At 46.2% G+C, this 17,770-nt stretch overlaps 1 protein-coding gene across 1 annotated transcript in view; it reads right to left on the bottom strand.

Annotated features, from left to right (window-relative positions):
- LOC147730469 (cyclic nucleotide-binding domain-containing protein 2-like) overlaps positions 1 to 17,770 on the bottom strand; it is an 822,009-nt gene that overhangs the window by 67,499 nt on the left and 736,740 nt on the right. Inside the window, 1 exon segment of the mRNA XM_086954071.1 lies at positions 11,353 to 11,516. Within this exon segment, the coding sequence (XP_086810197.1) occupies positions 11,353 to 11,516 (164 nt within the window).

The raw sequence follows: 17,770 nt of genomic DNA, 5'->3' as shown, positions 1-17,770 counted from the left end.
GACAATTTTTACATTTACATAATAAATAATCAACTTATTCAACCCAAGTGCCACACATACCTTCAGTCAATCATGTCAAACCACACATACTCACACACTCTTCATTCACCCTTCTCACACCACAGCAAAGTTGCCAGTTGTTATGGAGGAATCTGGTCCCGTAGGGTCTCAGAAATTAATAGAGACTAGATGGAGAAATTTGCGGGACAATCTTCAGGTGCCAAGACCCCTGTTATTTAGATAACATAGTAAACATATACAGAGGTCAATATAAACCTCCAACATCACCAGAATATGGTCTAAACAATTTAGAAAGGAGAAAACAAGTCTTCTCACCCTATGCTCCAAGGATCTGGAATAATATCCCCTCTGACATTAGAAAAGCACCAATCCTCCGTTTTTTCAAGCAGAAACTGAAAAGTCACCCCTTTCATGGAAAACGAAGTCAGAAAGGCTATTCCCTCACCCTTTCACTAGTACTACCACCTCCCTCTGTCCCCTAGCCACCATGTATCACCCCTGGGGCATGCTCCCAATACAGCCCTCGGTTGCTTTCTGCTAGGCTTGTACTTTAGAAATTCCAAAACATACATACATATCTAGGATCTGCTGCTTTAGGGCAGTACTTCCGGGCTGAACAGCATTTTTATTGTTCAGCACGCAACGCCCAATTGAAAAATGTATTTGCCACTTTTCCTTCCGTAAGCACCAGGTGCGGACGCTTCATTATAGCGGAAGAGGATCGCCCCCCGTACCAGCAGAAAATAAACGATAATAAAACTGGTTTTAAACCTCTTTTATTATTGTTTTATTTTAACCCCCTGAACCCGCCCCCAAGACTCTGAGGAGTTTTGGTGGTGGGTCCAGGAGATGACACTGCTGGTGGGGGAGAGGTGGGCACTCCCTCCACTGTGTGTGAGGCGTTTGGCCAGCCGTCTCAGGCCAACCAAACCCCTCATGTGCAGTGAAGCTCTCTCCAGCCTTAGGTGCATTGCTGGGACTGGAGAGAGCAGGTACAGGCTCCCAGACTGCCTGGGAGCGGATGTTGCTGGCACTCTGGCCAATCCTAAAGCAGCTCTAATGTCTAGAGGAGCTTCAGGATTGGCTGCAGGGCAGGCTGGGAACTTGTGCCCAGTGCCAGAAGAAGGACGAGGGGATGCACGGGAGACGGCGGTGACAAGGTAAGTTTATTTCCTTTTTTGCCCCCCAAACCCTCCCCACCTTCCTCCTCTGGCCCGGCTCACCTTCCACCCACCCAGTTTGGCCGGGGACGTGCTGCTACTGGTAAACACGTGCTCTTTGCCCTTGTATTTCATCCTCAATTTTGAAGGATGCCAAGGAGATGCCTCTGTGGGCAGAATCTATTACAGGACCGGAGGCTTCAGATTATGCTTCTCTTTCTTTACTGTAAAATTCACAGCAGCCAATAAACGTACAGTTTCATAAAAGTAAACTACAATAACCATGATGCTTGGCCTAAGCCAGGCCTCCTTAGCCCTATAAGAGCCCTGGTAACAGTCCCAGCTTCCTCTTTCTTTGCTGCTCACACAGCAAGAGATAAGTGCAATGCTCCTTATATGATTTATTCATGACTGCTTGATACTGATATACTGTGGTTAGCAGCGCTTGTGCTTTATTTAGACAGCTTGCTCGCTGTGCGTTTTGTGTGTATGTTCGATTTAAACAGTAATTACTGGGTTTGCATTTGGGGCTCGCGGGTGCTTCCCGCGTGTGGTAGTGCCGCCTGACGCTGCATTGCTGTCAGCGCTCCAGCGCGCTTGAACGGGGCTCCGCTCCGATTGCCATTTCTATCGGTTCGCTCAAGCACTTCAACGCGCACCAGTGCCAGACCGCGTTGCGGTCAAGATCTTACCTTCGGTGCGTCCCGATCACCGGCAGGTAGCGCAAGGGCTCTCCCTCATCGCCCGGACGCGCATTAGAGCCGCGAACCTCCTGGCCGACGTGTGCAGCGTGACACGCGCCCATTGTGCTATATTTTGGTAGGATTTGGGCGCTCGTTGGGCTGCACATGCCGTTTTTTGCCTTTCCACCGTGTTTCACCGCGTTTTCGACAGGCTGGTGGAGAGTGACACCGAAAACAGGTTGAAATAGTGGTTTTTGCCTCATTGGAGTGAGCACACGCTCCCTATACATATTTTCTTGGCTCCTACGCCCTGCTGCCTGCAAGAACTTGACTACAGCACCTGCTGAGGGGGTCTGGTACTGGTTATTCGAGTATTAGATTGTGTGCATTGGGCTGACCACCCCTTCCCCCCCCCCCCTGACTCCCCTAGTGCCTACCTCTGGTGAACACTAACTTTTCTTTTCTAATTACCCCACTGTTGGAGATGGAGGAGTGGGTGTATTTTGATGAGGAGGCGGGGGAAGAAACTTATGAGGAGCAGCCTGGTACACAGACAAAATATCGAGTTTTAAATATCGATATACAATAATATCGAAGTTTAAATATCGATGGGACAAAATATCGAAGGTAAGTAATATCGACAGTCTTAATATCGATATTAGTATGATATCAGTAATATCGAAGTTTTAAATATCGATGTCAATAATATCGAAATAAATAACTTCGATGTTACTAATATCAATTTTTCAATAAATTTAGTGTATATTATATTGTATTTATTATGTTTTAATTTTTATTTTTAATGTAATTTAATTAAATATTGTCTTTTACTACTGTAGCGGGTTGTGGGTTTATAGGGGAATAGGGTGGGAAGTAATTTAATTATGTTAAATTAATTATTAATTAGTAGGAATTATTAATTAATTAATTGAGAAATAATTTTTAATTAATTTTAATTAATTGATTAATTGATAAATATGTTCTGTAGCGGGTTATGGGTTTATAGGGAAATAGGGTGGGAAGTAATTTAATAATAATTAATTAATTAATATATGTTTGTACATATTTTAATTAATAATTAATTGGTAATTAATTTATATTAATTAGTTCATTAATTAATATAATTTTGTACACATTTTTAAGTATTAATTAGTTGGTAATTAATTAATATTAATTAGTTAATTACATTAATTATAGTAATTTTTTTATATATAATTTTTTGTTATTCTTAATTAATTAATTGGGTAAAGGAGTATTTTTAGGGTTCAGGGTCAGTTTTCAGTTTTTGGGTAAAGGGGTATTTTTAGGGTTCAGGGTTAGTTTTCAGTTCTTGGGTAAAGGGGTATTTTTAGGGTTCTGGGTCAGTTTTCAGTTTTTGGGTAAAGGGTATTTTTAGGGTTCAGGGTCAGTTTTCAGTTCTTGGGTAAAGGGGTATTTTTAGGGTTCAGGGTCAGTTTTCAGTTTTTGGGTTAAGGGGTATTTTTAGGGTTCAGGGTCAGTTTTCAGTTTTTGGGTAAAGGGGTATTTTTAGGGATAAGGGTCAGTTTTCAGTTCATGGGTAAAGGGGTATTTTTAGGGTTCAGGGTCAGTTTTCAGTTTTTGAGTAAAGGGGTATTTTTAGGGTTCAGGGTCAGTTTTCAGTTTTTGGGTAAAGGGGTATTTTTAGGGTTCAGGGTCAGTTTTGGGTTTTTGGGGTACAGGGATATTTTTAGGGTTCAGGGTCAGTTTTGGGTTTTTGGGGTACAGGTGTACAGGGTAAAAACAAAAAAATATTACATTAAATCAATTAAATAACATTAAAAAAAATAAAATCACATTAAATTATTAAGTGTTTTATTTATTTGAAATGTATATGTATTAGTTTTAATTTTTTTAAATATTTTTATTTAATATTTGTAAAATTATATGTATTTTAACATTATTTTTACATTATTATTAATACATTTAAAAAAACGATATTTTTATTTCCGATATTTTTGTACTACGATATTTTTTTTCTCGATATTTTTGTACTTACCTTTATGAAGATAGGATTCCGATATTTTTGATGTCGATATTTTTGTTCCGATATTTTTGTAGTTCGATATTCTGTCTGTCGATATTATGTCAGACATTCGAGCAGCCTGCAGCTGCTGTGGAGGACAAGATTGTAGAGGCCCTGGATGCTTTGGTCCAGGCCTCAGTAAATAAGGCAGTAGAGAGCACAGTGCCTACGACTGTGCAACAAGCATTGGCGGCTGCGCTTAAACCGATCACCAAGCAGCTGTAGAGTTTCGCGAAACGCCATGAGTTTACCAAAGATAAGTCGGTAAAAAAGGCTCCACCAGCCACGAAAGAAGGCAACAAAGATCACTGGTCACATACTGATGCGCTAGGTTCCCTTCCGTCTGCATCAGGGATGGACCATGTATACACTGGCAGTGGCAAGGCTAAGAATAAGCAGCACTATGTGGACACAGACACTACTACCACCACAGGTACTGATACTACAGATACAGACGAGGAACCGCCCCCAAAGAAGAAGGCAAAGAAATCCGCTTCTTCGGACTCAATTCCTCCTCCTAATACCCCCTTTACCTTTAATCCCAGCGAGATCGTTCATCCTAGATCTTCGGATTGGGTTCTGGCCACGGCAGTGCCGCAGTATCTACAAGAAAACATTAGGAAGGGGTTTGATAAGGAGGTTCGTAACCGCCTTAGATCTGAGTGCCCTCAGCCCGATCTTGCCCATAAGGTGGCGGAGACTCCGGAGATAGACGTTAGACTACTGACATTTTTGGAAAACATTTGCAAAGGATCCTAAGAAAAGAATCGACCGCGCCTGGCGCGGTTGCCAGGACAAGATGCTGGACGTGGTAGGTCCATTGGCAAAGATCCTCAAGATGGCATTGCAAGCCAAGGAATCCAACGTACCGGTTGACCCAGATATCCTAGCTGGTTGGACCCAGCGTGCCATTTGTCTGTTAGGCAACGCTAATTGCGCACTGTCCACTGAACGGCGCAAGTCACTTCTAATGAGAATGGACTCTAATCTGACAGAGCTGGCAGCGGCAGAACCGGGACCCTTAGCTGAGGGCAACCTGTTTGGGGAGTGCTTCGTGAAGGATGTCTCCAAGTACGTGGGGACCTTCACTTCGCTGGATAAGGCTCAGGCCGGGATCAAGCATGTGTTTCACCAGCAAATTTTTAACAGGGCCGGACGAGGTCGGGGACGCTTGCCAGGCCGCTTCGCCAACCAAGGTCCCCCCAGAGGCGATTTCGGATGAGGTCGAGGTGACTGGGATTCGACCAGAGGTGGTACGTTCTATCCCACACGATGCCGGTTCTCCAAAGGCAGATTCCAAGGAGGAGGCAACAGGGCAGGTTTCCACGCCCAGAATTCAACAGGTGAGCGCACTCGATTGTTTTCCTATTCCATTGGGGAATCGCACAAGGCACTTCATTCACAATTGGGGTCTCCTGACCCAAGACTCTTGGGTCTTGCAAACTGTTTCAGTTAGAGTTTTACGAGACTCCTAGGCAGATGACCAAGCCGAGAACTCTCCATTTTTCCCAACAAGAGAGAGTTTTTATAGACAACGAGATAGAAGAATTGCTTCACAAACACACTATAGCGGTGTGCGATTTCAATCCACACGGGTTTTGCAGCAATATCTTTCTAGTTCAGAAGAAGGGAGGAGGTCACAGGCTTGTGTTAAATTTGAGGGAATTCAATTACTTCCTGGTCTACAACCATTTCAAGATGGAAGGAATCCATCTGTTGGCAGATCTACTGCGGCAACGCAATTGTATGGTCCGTTTGGATCTAAAAGACGCCTATCTATCTATCCCCATCTATCCACCTCATCGCCGATTCCTCCAATTTCAGTGGAACGGACGATGGTTCGAATATTCGGCCCTTCCTTTCGGGCTTTCCTCGGCTCCTTGGTGCTTCACCAATGTGATAAAGCCGGTGGTCGCGCACCTCCGAGAACAGGGAATACGGCTGATAATATAATTGGACGACATCCTGATCATGGCTCAGAGCCCGGATCTGGTGTCACAGCATCTACAGACGACCATTTCATTGCTTTAGAACCTAGGGTTCGTGATCAACCAAATCAAATCGGCCCTGAACCCATCGCAATCAACGGAATTCCTAGGTTTCGTGATCAATTCACAAGCGGCGCAGTTGAGTCTTCCGAAGTCCAAACTGAAGGACATAAGGAAAGAGATTGTATCTCTTCTCAACAAACAGATGATCTCGCTCAGGACGATCGCCAGAGTAGTGGGTTTATTGCCGTTGTCTGTTCAAGCGATATTTCCAGGGCCCCTTCATTACAGGGCACTACAGAGATTAAAAATCCAACACCTTCAGAGAGATCTGGCTTATTCAGACCTGGTCCCCCTGTCACAGGAAGTGAGAGACGAGTTGCAATGGTGGTTGAGCCACGTGGAAGCATGGAACGGCAGAGCCATTTTCGGATTGCTGCCCGAGGTGGTTAGAGAATCCGACGCCAGCCTTTGGGGCTGGGGAGCGCGCTGTGGCGCAGTTTCAACAGGAGGAAGATGGTCTTCTAAAGAGTCGGAGTTGCACATAAATTGTCTAGAGCTCCTCGCAGGATCCTTCGCGATCAAGACCCTCTCCCCGCAGCAGACCTCGTGTTGCATTCTTCTCCGAATGGACAATGTCTCTGCGGTACGATACATAAACAAGCTGGGGGGGACAAGATCGACCATGCTAGTGCAAATAGCCAAGGATTTTTGGCACTATTGCCTCAACCGTCAGATCACGGTTATAGCAGAATACATCCCGGTACAGTCCAACGTGATAGCGGACTGGAACTCGAGATACCTTCGGGATTACAGCGATTGGCAGCTGCAACCCAGGATGTTTTAATGGCTACAGGACCTTTGGGTTCCTTGTCAGATCGACCTGTTCGCATCCAGGCTGAGCAGCCATCTGCCGAAATTCTTCAGCTGGAGGCCGGACCCAGCGGCGACAGCGACGGATGCTTTTCTCCAGGACTGGTCGCGGGAGGTGAACTACGCGTTCCCTCCCTTTCTAATAATTCCACGGGTAGCTTCACACATTCTCAAACGGAAAGTGGAGGTGGTCCTGGTGACACCTCTGTGGAGGTCGCAACCTTGGTTCCCGATGCTGTTAGGGATGTGCTGCGACCTCCCAAGGATGTTGCCCTGGTCGGAATCCCTTCTTCTGGGACCTCTACGGGAACAACATCCACTGATCCTGTCTCAGCGCCTAACGTTGATGGCATGGAGGCTTTCAGGCAACAATGGAATTTGCCTGGAGTTTCAGGAACGGCTAATGACTTCATCAAGCAGGCTTGGGCCCCTTCCACAAGAAAAAGGTATTCTTCAGCCTGGAAGGGATGTTTATGTTGGTACGTGGAACGGGACCTGGATCCCGTGGGGGCAAGCCTTTCACATGTTGTGAATTTTTTGTCGGAAAAGGCAGCTAGCGGCTTAGCCTATCGATCGGTGAATAATTTCCGATCGGCTATTTCCGCGGGGCACACCCACATTGATGGGAAACCAGTGGGAGTGCACCCTTTGGTATGCAAACTCCTCAAAGACATACGTGTCACAAACCCTCCCAAGCCCAAGTATTCGGGGCTGTGGGATGTTTCTTTAGTAATCACACTTCTGGATAGTTGGCCTTCTAATGACTTGCTTTCAAGGAAACAGTTGTCGGCAAAATTAGCTATGCTACTATGCTTGTCAGCTTGCAGGAGATCATCGGATGTACGTGCACTGGATATTACAGGTAGAGTATTTACTCCGGAGGGAGTTTCCTTTACTATTACAGGTCGCACAAAAACAATGTCTAGACAGATTGAATATAATGCCTTTCATAGTAATGCCAAACTTTGTGCTGTCCAATGCTTGAAAGCTTACGAGGAGTGTACTCGTTCTTTGAGACCGACTGGGGTTACCCAGCTTTTGATCGCTGTGCAAAAGCCATTTAAACCTGTGTCCTCAGCCACTATTGCGAGGTGGCTTAAATTCATCATGAAGGAATCTGGGGTTGATGTTCAACAGTTTGGAGCTCACTCGGTGCTTGGAGCCATGGCTTCAAAGTAATTCTTGTTGGGAGCAAATGTACAAGATATTATGCATTGTGCCGATTGGTCGTCTGAATCGACCTTCAAACAGTTTTATTATAAGCCGGTGGGAGATATTGCATCTATTGTGTTTGATACAGTGGAAAACTAGCATAATCTGAATCCTCCGGTCCTGTAATAGAATAAAAAATTAGCTAGCATTCACGCCAAGAATTTTCAATTCTATTAAGGACACGTATGCGAGGATTATCCCACCCGGCTATGTTCAATGTATGATCATGCCTACCCACCCGTTATTATATGATTATTACTGGTTTATTCAGAAATTACGTGTTGTTTATATTTGTTTTCTAGGCAATGACAAGAAAAACGAATGAAGAATCTTCAGTTGAAGACTGAAGTTGGAACGGTGTTTCCTGTAATTCCATGTTGGAGAATATTATAGACTTTTTTGGATTATTGGACTTATTCTGCAAGTTTGTGCAAAGAAAGAGGAAGCTGGTACTGTTACTAGGGCTCTTATAGGACTAAGGAGGCGTGGCTTAGGTCGAGCATCATGGTTATTGTAGTTTACTTTTATGAAACTGTACGTTTATTGGCTGCTGTGAATTTTACAGTAAAGAAAGAGAAGCATAATCCTCGTCTCCGTGTCCTTAATAGAATTGAAAATTCTTGGCGCGAATGCTAGCTAATTTTTGACTCCATTGTACAGAAACACCGGGCACCATTTTTAACTCTTTGCATTTGTTTCCTCCTTCCGTTCATGGTGACAATCAGCTTCTTTACTCTCCATGTGGAATTGTCATCCCTATTTCAATTGAATCCCCACCCTCTACTATGTCCCCTCCAGTGTATTACTATGTGTCAAACATCAGGCTGGCAACCTGTGCACCTTGGACACCACAACACTTTGAAAGAAGTTCCTAAATAGAATCTTAGTCTTTAGGAAGTCACAAATGAAATTGGGTAGATGCACCTGTCCAGCAATTTTGGATACCCTCCAGAAGAGAATATTGGTTGCAAGCTGTGTATCCTATAGTTATTACACCTGTGCTTCCAGTGTTGTTACAGATTACACTACCTGAAGTCCTTTTGAAACGGAGCTTTCGTATTTAGATTCTTCACTTCAGGTACTAATGGGCTGGCTGTCAGCAACACATTTTGTCAGTTTCTATCTCATGTAGTCATCCATGGGTTTTAGAGCCCCTTCAGTAGAGATTGCATTCCTCTGAATATTATTGAGTGTGTGATGTAGATCCCTTAGAGATGCATAGCCATGGTGTGACTTTCCCTGCTCACCTCTGTGTTTTCAACACAAGGATTCGGGCGCGGATGTTGCCTGGAAAAACCCTATCCACTCTCCTTTGCTCTTCTTAATTTTAAAAGGGGTGCTTTTTCATTCCTTACAGTCAACCTACAGTAAACTGCTCCTGTTTATATCCATAACACTATCACTAAATGTATAAACTCAGGGAATTAAGTAAGTCACTGTGGGAGAATGGTTACTGTAATTGTCCCTATCTTATCCAAATCACCTCTGTTGTGAGAACAGGATTATATATATTCACGGGTAGCCAAAATTAGTGCACGAGATAACTAAAGCTTTGACCTGTTAAAATACCACTTTGCTCAGTGGAAGATCTGGATTAATGATAGGGCTGAAATTAGGTCTCTGCAGGATTTAAATCCACAAATGCTACATTCATTCGCCTTCCCCAATCTTGCACACTTTGAGTGCCTATGAGTAAGGTGCATGGAACTCCTCATTCAAGTGAAAGGATGATCTATGTATTCTTAAATAATTTCACTGAATTATAATAAAGCCCTTCAACTGTTGCCTTTGTCATTACAGATCATTCTGCTTCTATAGCTTGCTTTTCACCGGGTTATCTTGGACAATCAGGTGAATATCTCTGTTAGGAATGAGCGCCCCCACACTCAGCCTATCACTAAATCACCCACTTCACTTCAGGAAGTGTGAACCCACTCACCCACACAGCCTTGCCACATACGGAAGAAGTGGCATCGGTAGACTACAGCAGTGGGGACGAGCACCAAGGAGACCGTGGCCGCTGTGGTGGGTGGCAGTCCATAAAGCAAGGGGCTCCAGGAAACATAGACACAATTGAGGGAGCTGAAAGCCACTGGCAATTAAGCTCTGCCTTTATAGTGCAAGTCAATATGGTTGGGATCCGCCCTGTCTCACACACACCCAGCCACACACCTGACACTAATTAGCAGTTAGGGAAATGTCTATAAAAAGGCATGCATCTGCAGCATCTCCAGTGAGATCCTTAGTAACAGAGAAGATCTGCTAAGATTGTTAATGTTTCACTAGACCTGCTCCTGTTTTTCTTGTTTGACTGTTTAGATGTTGAGATTTTGCATTGACCTTGTTCCAGTTCCTGCCTTACTGGACTTGCTCCATAGGAGGCGTTTCCTTGGTCCCTGTTCCTCTTGGTCCCTGTTCCTATTATGTTTGTACCTTTCTCCTCCCCCCACTTATTTTCACTCGTTAACTCCTGACCCACTGAAGCTATCCTTGGGTGAGTTGGAAAGGTAGTTCTCTCTGACTGACTTCCCTAATTTGTACTTGTGTCAATTTTCTATCACTCTCTAAGGGGGTTTATCACTATTTTTCTGAATTTGCTGCTGGAAATTCAGGCATTAGTAATTTCTGGATCTGGTAGTTCACTTGTGAAGTTGTGCTGTGAAGCGGTGGGGAATTATCAAGAACATAGACTCACATTGTACCTTGAGGACACCTTACAACTTTACTGATAATTCCCCTTGTCTCATTTAATCTCTCTTGATGTCACTGCTATCTCTTTTCCTAACCCATGGGTGGACGCATTATTATTCAGGCTGGTATAATGGGAAGCAGTCGCTTCTTTGGGGGGATTGAATATGCCTCGTTAGATCCACTCCAGATAACACATCTTTCTCCAGACCCTAGATCTAGCCAAACTCTCAGTGCCTGGCTCTGATACCCAGATTGAAGAATCTGATGATCTGGCAAGGAGAGAACCTGTTGGTAAGGTTAGTATCAATTATTAGTGATAGTGATTTATACATAATATGGTTGTCTTGAAGTGAAATCAGGGGAGTGACTGAGACTGTTCTGTGGAATCCGCTATCTAGCAAGCCATCTAAATGGAATCTCCACAGAATGTTTTTGTAGTGTCTTCTTTCATTCTCTGTGGTGCTGGACGAGCTTTGAGGGACATTGCAGATTTCTTGATAGGCTAAGACCCCTGAAAGGCAAGCCTGGCATGTAAGAGGCTCACTGGCCCGCAATCCGTTCATGGGCTCCCAAGCTTATTGCAATAGCTTTCATCAAAGTACACAAACAATATCATAAGAGATTTAACAGTAGAGAACCACCAGGCCAAGATTGGACTCCTCTACAGCAATATTACGTACGATGGGTAGGTGCGCTCCATTTTCCGTACAATGGCTATAGTTGCAGCATCTGCTAACTCATCAAATCTTTCCTTTTTCAGCTTCATTATTTCAGTTCCTTTACTGACCAACACCAACCGACGCTTGTCCTGGAGACGGTGGGGTATGAGATACTGGTGTAGACCCTAAGAAATAAAGACAAAAATGGATTACCACACAAACAAGTGCTTGTAGCTCTAAAGGATAATTATGCAATACACAAAGTCGATATAAGCAACTTACTGTGTTAGAATGCTCACTGTAATTGCTTCTGTCTGATGCAAATCACCTCTGTTGTGAGAACAGGATAATATATATTTACGTGTAGCCATAATTAGTGCACAAAATAACTAAAGCTGTGACCTGGTAAAATGCCGCAGCAGGATTTAACCCCACAAATGCAACATCCTTTCTCCTTCCCCAGTCTTACACACTATGAGAACCTATGAGTAAGGTGCACGAAACTCCTCGGTCAAGTGAAAGGGTAATACACCGTTTCACTGAATTGTAATAAAATCCATCAACTGTTGCCTTTGTCATCACAGATCCTTTTGCTTCCAAAGCTTCCTTTTCATCAAGATATCTTGGAGAATCAGGGGACTATCCCTGTTACAAATGAGCGCCTCCACACTCAGCCTATCACTAAATCACCCACTTCACTTCAGGAAGTGTGAACCCACTCACCCACACTGCCTTGCCACATACGGAAGAGGTGGCATCGGTAGACTACAGCAGTGGGGACGAGCACCAAGGGGACTGTGGCCGTTGTGGTGGGTGGCAGTCCATAAAGCAAGGGGCTCCAGGAAACATAGACACAATTGAGGGAGCTGAACGCCACTGGCAATTAAGCTCTGCCTTTATAGTGCAAGTCATCATGGTTAGGGTCCCGCCATGTCATTCACACACCCAGCTACACAGCTGATACTAATTAGCAGTCAGGGAAAGGTCTATAAAAATGCATGAATCTGCAACATCTTCAGTGAGATCCTTAGTAAGGAGAAGATCTGCTAAGACTGATAATGTTTCACCCCTGAGTTATACAGAAACTGCTGTCTCTTCTAATATTCAGGTCCCGTGCCGCCAGCAGTAACTACAGTTCCTTCGTTAAACACAGCTATTGCTTTCCTGGTTCAGGCACTTGTCAGTTCTCAACAGAGTCAATCTATTCCCAGCATACCTTTGAACTCTGCACCAAGGCCTGAAGTAATGGCATTAGGGTCCCTGTAAGGAGAGAGTTCGGCCAGCAGTGAGATGGGAGGCCAGACAACTACTGCAGCCTTACCAATCAACTCTTATCGCGCAGGGCAAACCCCACATAGACAGAAGGGTCAATTCCGATCTGAATCAGACAGCTCCCCGATAGCTGTCCGTAGCCTTACCTTACGGCCGAATCGTACCAAGAGTGGGACCGTCCGTGGGAGGAAGTACGATGCGGAAAGGTGCCAAATTTGCAATGACACGTATGCTTCTAATCCATCCACCTTTTCCATACGAGCCTGACTCGTAAACACACAATTCACGTCGCACGGCACCATAAACGCTGCAATTTCCGGCCGGAGTAGTACGATGCGTATTCCCTGCGCACCGGACGGGTCGCCACGTACAGCACATCATAGCATCCGGGAAAGCTGCAAATCAGGTACGATTCGCGCAATAACACAATACACAGCTTCGAAACGGAGCAACAAGCAGCGTGTACGAGACAAACGCATCATGAATCCCATCGTGCGGGTCATACCAATCCTGTACATCCATGACCAGATCAGGAACAGACGCGGACGGCGCAGACGGTAAGTTGGACACCCACCATACAAACAAACGACACGTACCCGCCAAATGTCACACACACACCCAGGAGGTCCAGACCCTGTTCACTAGCAACAGGCCTCCGTAGGGATCCCATGGCCACCATAACTGCCACCCCTACCCATATGTGTCATGTTGCCCACCACTACAGCCAACCCCACCCATAGGGGTATGTTGCCTATCACTACAGACACCCCCACCCATAGGGACATGTTGCCTAACACTACTGCCAGCACCACCCCTAGGGGTATGTTGCCCAACACTACAGCCACCCCCACGATGGGGGCATGTTGCCTATCACTACAGCTACCCCCACCCATAGGAGCATGTTGCCTATCACTACAGCCAGCCCCACCCATAGGGGCATGTTGCCCACCACTACAGCCACCCACGCCCATAGGGGCATGCTTCCCACCACTACAGCCACCCACACCCATAGGGGCATGTTGCCTATCATTACTGCCACCCCCTCCCATATGTGTCATGTTGCCTATCACTACAGCCACCTCCACCCATAGGGGCATGTTGCTTATCACTACTGCCAGCCCCACCCATATGTGTCATGTTGCCCACCACTACTGCCCCCCCCACCCATAGGTATCTGTGTGTCTAACAACATTGACACCTCGACCCATAGGATGGGTGTGCGCCACTCATCCATCATACATAAACCTCAGGTATGTCAGCCAAATACATTCCCCATAACATCATGACAACAGTGTGTAGTGTTTGACAAATACCCCCAACAGTAAATATGAGTTACAACACACAATGTAACTACCATCACATGTGTGACCAACACCAGGGTGTGGGCTACACAAGTCAAGCTTCATAATAGCACTGTGCCAATGTGCTCAAAATCCCCATCACTGTATAGATCCTATGTAAAATGTGAGGGCACAAACTGCAGCAAAAGTTTTGCATTGTAGCAAAGGGTGTAAATCCCCCATCATCACAGTGACTTAAAGGTAAGTGTCATCATGAAAATAGCTTCAAATCTCAAACATACACTCGGCCATGTGCAGACAAGCAACACCCATGGGGCCTGACATTGCATACAGTGTACAATGACACAAAAGCAGAAGTGGCCATCATAATGCATACACACATCTCGAACTAGACACACATAGCAATACATCCTGTGTAGACTGTAGGTGTCAGTCCACAAAATCCAATTCCATGGCAGCAATGGGACAGGACAACCAAGAACAATGTGCAGAATGATGAGATATGACTCATAGGAACAGTACGGAAAATGAACTAAACAACATCCAGACAATTTCCCACAACAGCAATTCCAATGCACTGGTGCAGATGCACAAACACCAACAGGCAACCTCACACTGCACATCTCACACAACATGTGTGTGTGTGTCTCAGTATCCCCAGGCAACTACACAACACATGAGGGTGGCTGAACCACAATGATACAGATGTGGACACAGTGCCACACAAAAGTAAGCCATCAATTGTGCACCCCTTAGTGGGCAATCAGGCATTGTGATATGATAGGGAATCCAACAGACACATGTGACACAAGCTGGAATGAATATCAACTGAGACAGACCCACAACAGCACTACCCCCGGGGACCATAAATTGGGATGACACAAGCCTGCATGAAAGGTCCACTGTGATGTCAAAGGGAGATGCTGTGCAAACTGGGAAACACAGACCGGTGTCCTGTGACACAAACGTACATCACACAAACACCAATCACTCAACATGGCACGTCAACCAGGGACAAAAGGGAGGTTGTGGCCCAGACATTCAACAATTCACATCTGTCCACCCTCAACACCACACACCCTGCACTGCACTGATGTGCATTTCTGAAGCCCACATGGACCAGTAACATTGTACTGGCACCTGTGATAAACACAGTAATGTTGTGAGAATCTAAGGTGCACAGACTCATCACACAAGGACAGTCTACAAACATGGTGAATGACAGACACACTGTACAGTATGCGGTACATGGCCATGACGTCAGACCTCCATTGACCTTAGGAATGCCTGACACAATCCCAGGACAATACAGACGCCAAGGAGAACCACAAGGGACACATGCAGAAACCTGCCAACATTGCACCTCTGAACCTGACGGGTGGGAGCAGACCCACACACACACACATGTCTGAACCACTGAAAGGTACCACCTCTGGACATCTACATGATATTGCGAACAAACAAGTGCTCAGGGGATCCCTGACTGTGTAACATCTGCGTCTGAATACAACATCACCACTCAGTACTGACAAATCCTAATAATGACGCACACATGAACAGTAGTGTGTCGTGCACCCACATATCTGCGAGGCCCAGACAAAGATGTGTGATGAACACATGACAACTCAACAAGCATCACCAACATATGAATGGAACATAGCCTGTGTAGAGAAAGGGATGGGAACACACACAGGCATGCTTACACAACACACCCCATAGGCACAGGCAATGTCACTAAACAACACACTAAATATATGGGACTCAACTCCTGTGGAAGCACATCTGTACAAACACAGTTCGAGCAGGTCACAGTCATGTCAGCACAACACTGGTACAGTCACCCATCATGCACCACCTAATGTAGGCACTGGTCACATCCGCCTGGGTACAGTAGTGTCCCTTAAGTTATCTGCACAGTCACAATGCATATGTCTAGCAAGTTGCTCAGAGGACACAGTTGACTCCTACCCCAATGAAGCCCACACCAGCATGTCTAATGGAGATGGGCCCACAGTCAGTGAAATATACAAATTGGGCAATGGGAAGCACATCATATGTGCATGGGTGCAAGCCACAGATGTGGCCATGCAAATTAAATGTTAACATCCCTGTGCTAAATAAGTTAATCATGACACAACCAGTTAGCTGCAAAGGATGACATGGATACCAACCTGAACAGGATACATATCTCATGGGTCACATGGAGTACATCACATCAACACCTCAGTATCGACATTGAAAATCCTGCATCATCATAGCAAGGTCATTGTAAACGTCATCAAAATAATGTACAGCTAAATCAAATGAACAAGGATAACAAAAAATGCTTTATTCAGCAAATTCGAAAAAGAAAGGGAAAGTCCAAAAAAAGACAAAGGCCAATGTCCTGTCAAGATCCAAAGTCCAAATAGGGTGTGAGTGACACTGCTAAGGACTGAGGAAATCCACTCTGAGGGGCATACGTGGAGGCAGGCCAGGCACCACAGGGACAGGATCAGGACTCAACAGAAGGAGGCTGTGAAGGGGTGGTGGGTGCAGGAGAGTCACTGGCAACTGCAGTGGAGGTGTCTGATATGGTGTGTGCCGTCACAACTGTGGGGCACAAGTCTGATGGGGTGGGTGCCGGAACCACTGCTGTTGGCAGGTCAGGTGTAGTGGACAGGGTCCTCACTGCAGTGCCCATGTCAGACTGGGTTGTTGTGGACTCCACTGCAGTGCCTAACTCCATGGGAGCAGAATGGGGTCCAGGTGAGGTTTGCAGGACAGACCGGGGGAGGGTGGGCACGCACCCAACAATAGTTGCACAGACCTGCTGACCGGGGGTGGTATCAGTGGAAGAGCAAGTGGTAGGGAGGAGGACCTGAGCATTTTGGGGATGATGTATCTGTGGTTGGGGGAACCTGGGGTAGGATGTGCAGGGGGGAACCTGATGAGTGCTGACCTGGGGGTTGGTGGAAGGAGACTGTGCAGTGGAGCTGTGTGGTGGGGGAGGGGTCTTGCTCTTCCGGCTATGGTGTGACTTGCGGGTGGGGGCCTCAGTCTGCCTCCCCTTTGTGTGTGGGGACTTCCTCCTCCCCATGTACCCTGGATCTGCTGGATCGGTGGGGAAGAGGCCAAGGTCACACAGGAAGAGCTTCTTTGGAGATGGGGTTGAAGGTGATGCAAGGGAAGGGCTCTTGGAGGGAGAGGGATCGAGGACTGCGGAGTGGTTGTAGATGCCTGTGTGTGTGTTTGCAAACCATCCCCCGTGAGTGTGAATCAGTCCCATGACTTTGCTTGAGTGCACGTCTTGACTTTGGTTTGGGTGATTGTGTGCTGACTGTGCCGATGTGTGTGTGCTGGGGACAGGTAGGGTGCTAAGACTTGTTGATCGAGCAGAGGCAGAAGGGGTGAGGGACTGTTGGAGGAGGAATACTGCTTCGGTCAGTGAGGAGGCCATGGACTGATTGGTCCTCAGTGGGGCAGACATGCCCAATGAGATGCCCTCCACGAACAACACCAGTTGTGTGAACAGACTGGTGTGTGCATGAAGGACATTCAGCATTGATGTCTGCCCTACATGGATATGTTTAAGCTAGTCCACAGACTCCACACTCAGGGCAGCAGGGGACACAGGGGCAGGGGGTGCAGTGCCTGGCATGAAGGAGACATGCTCCCGAACACGGGAGCTGCCACGAACCTCTGGGAAGGGAGCCGAAGGGAGGGGGGTGGCAGTGGTGGTGGCGGGAACAGCCTCACTATCTGTGGTTTGCTGGCTGCTGACATCCGCCCCCACAAGAGAGTCATCCTCTGAGCTGCTGTGGTCCTCAGCTGAGGTGGATGGTGCTGAGGACTACTCGGTGTGGCTCCCCTCACCCTCAGTGCTA

This window comes from Lissotriton vulgaris, chromosome 2_1 (assembly GCF_964263255.1).
Source record: "Lissotriton vulgaris chromosome 2_1, aLisVul1.2, whole genome shotgun sequence".
Classification (NCBI taxonomy): domain Eukaryota; kingdom Metazoa; phylum Chordata; class Amphibia; order Caudata; family Salamandridae; genus Lissotriton; species Lissotriton vulgaris.
The sequence above is the reverse complement of the archived record's forward strand: the minus strand, read 5'-3'. Positions and strand labels throughout refer to the sequence as shown.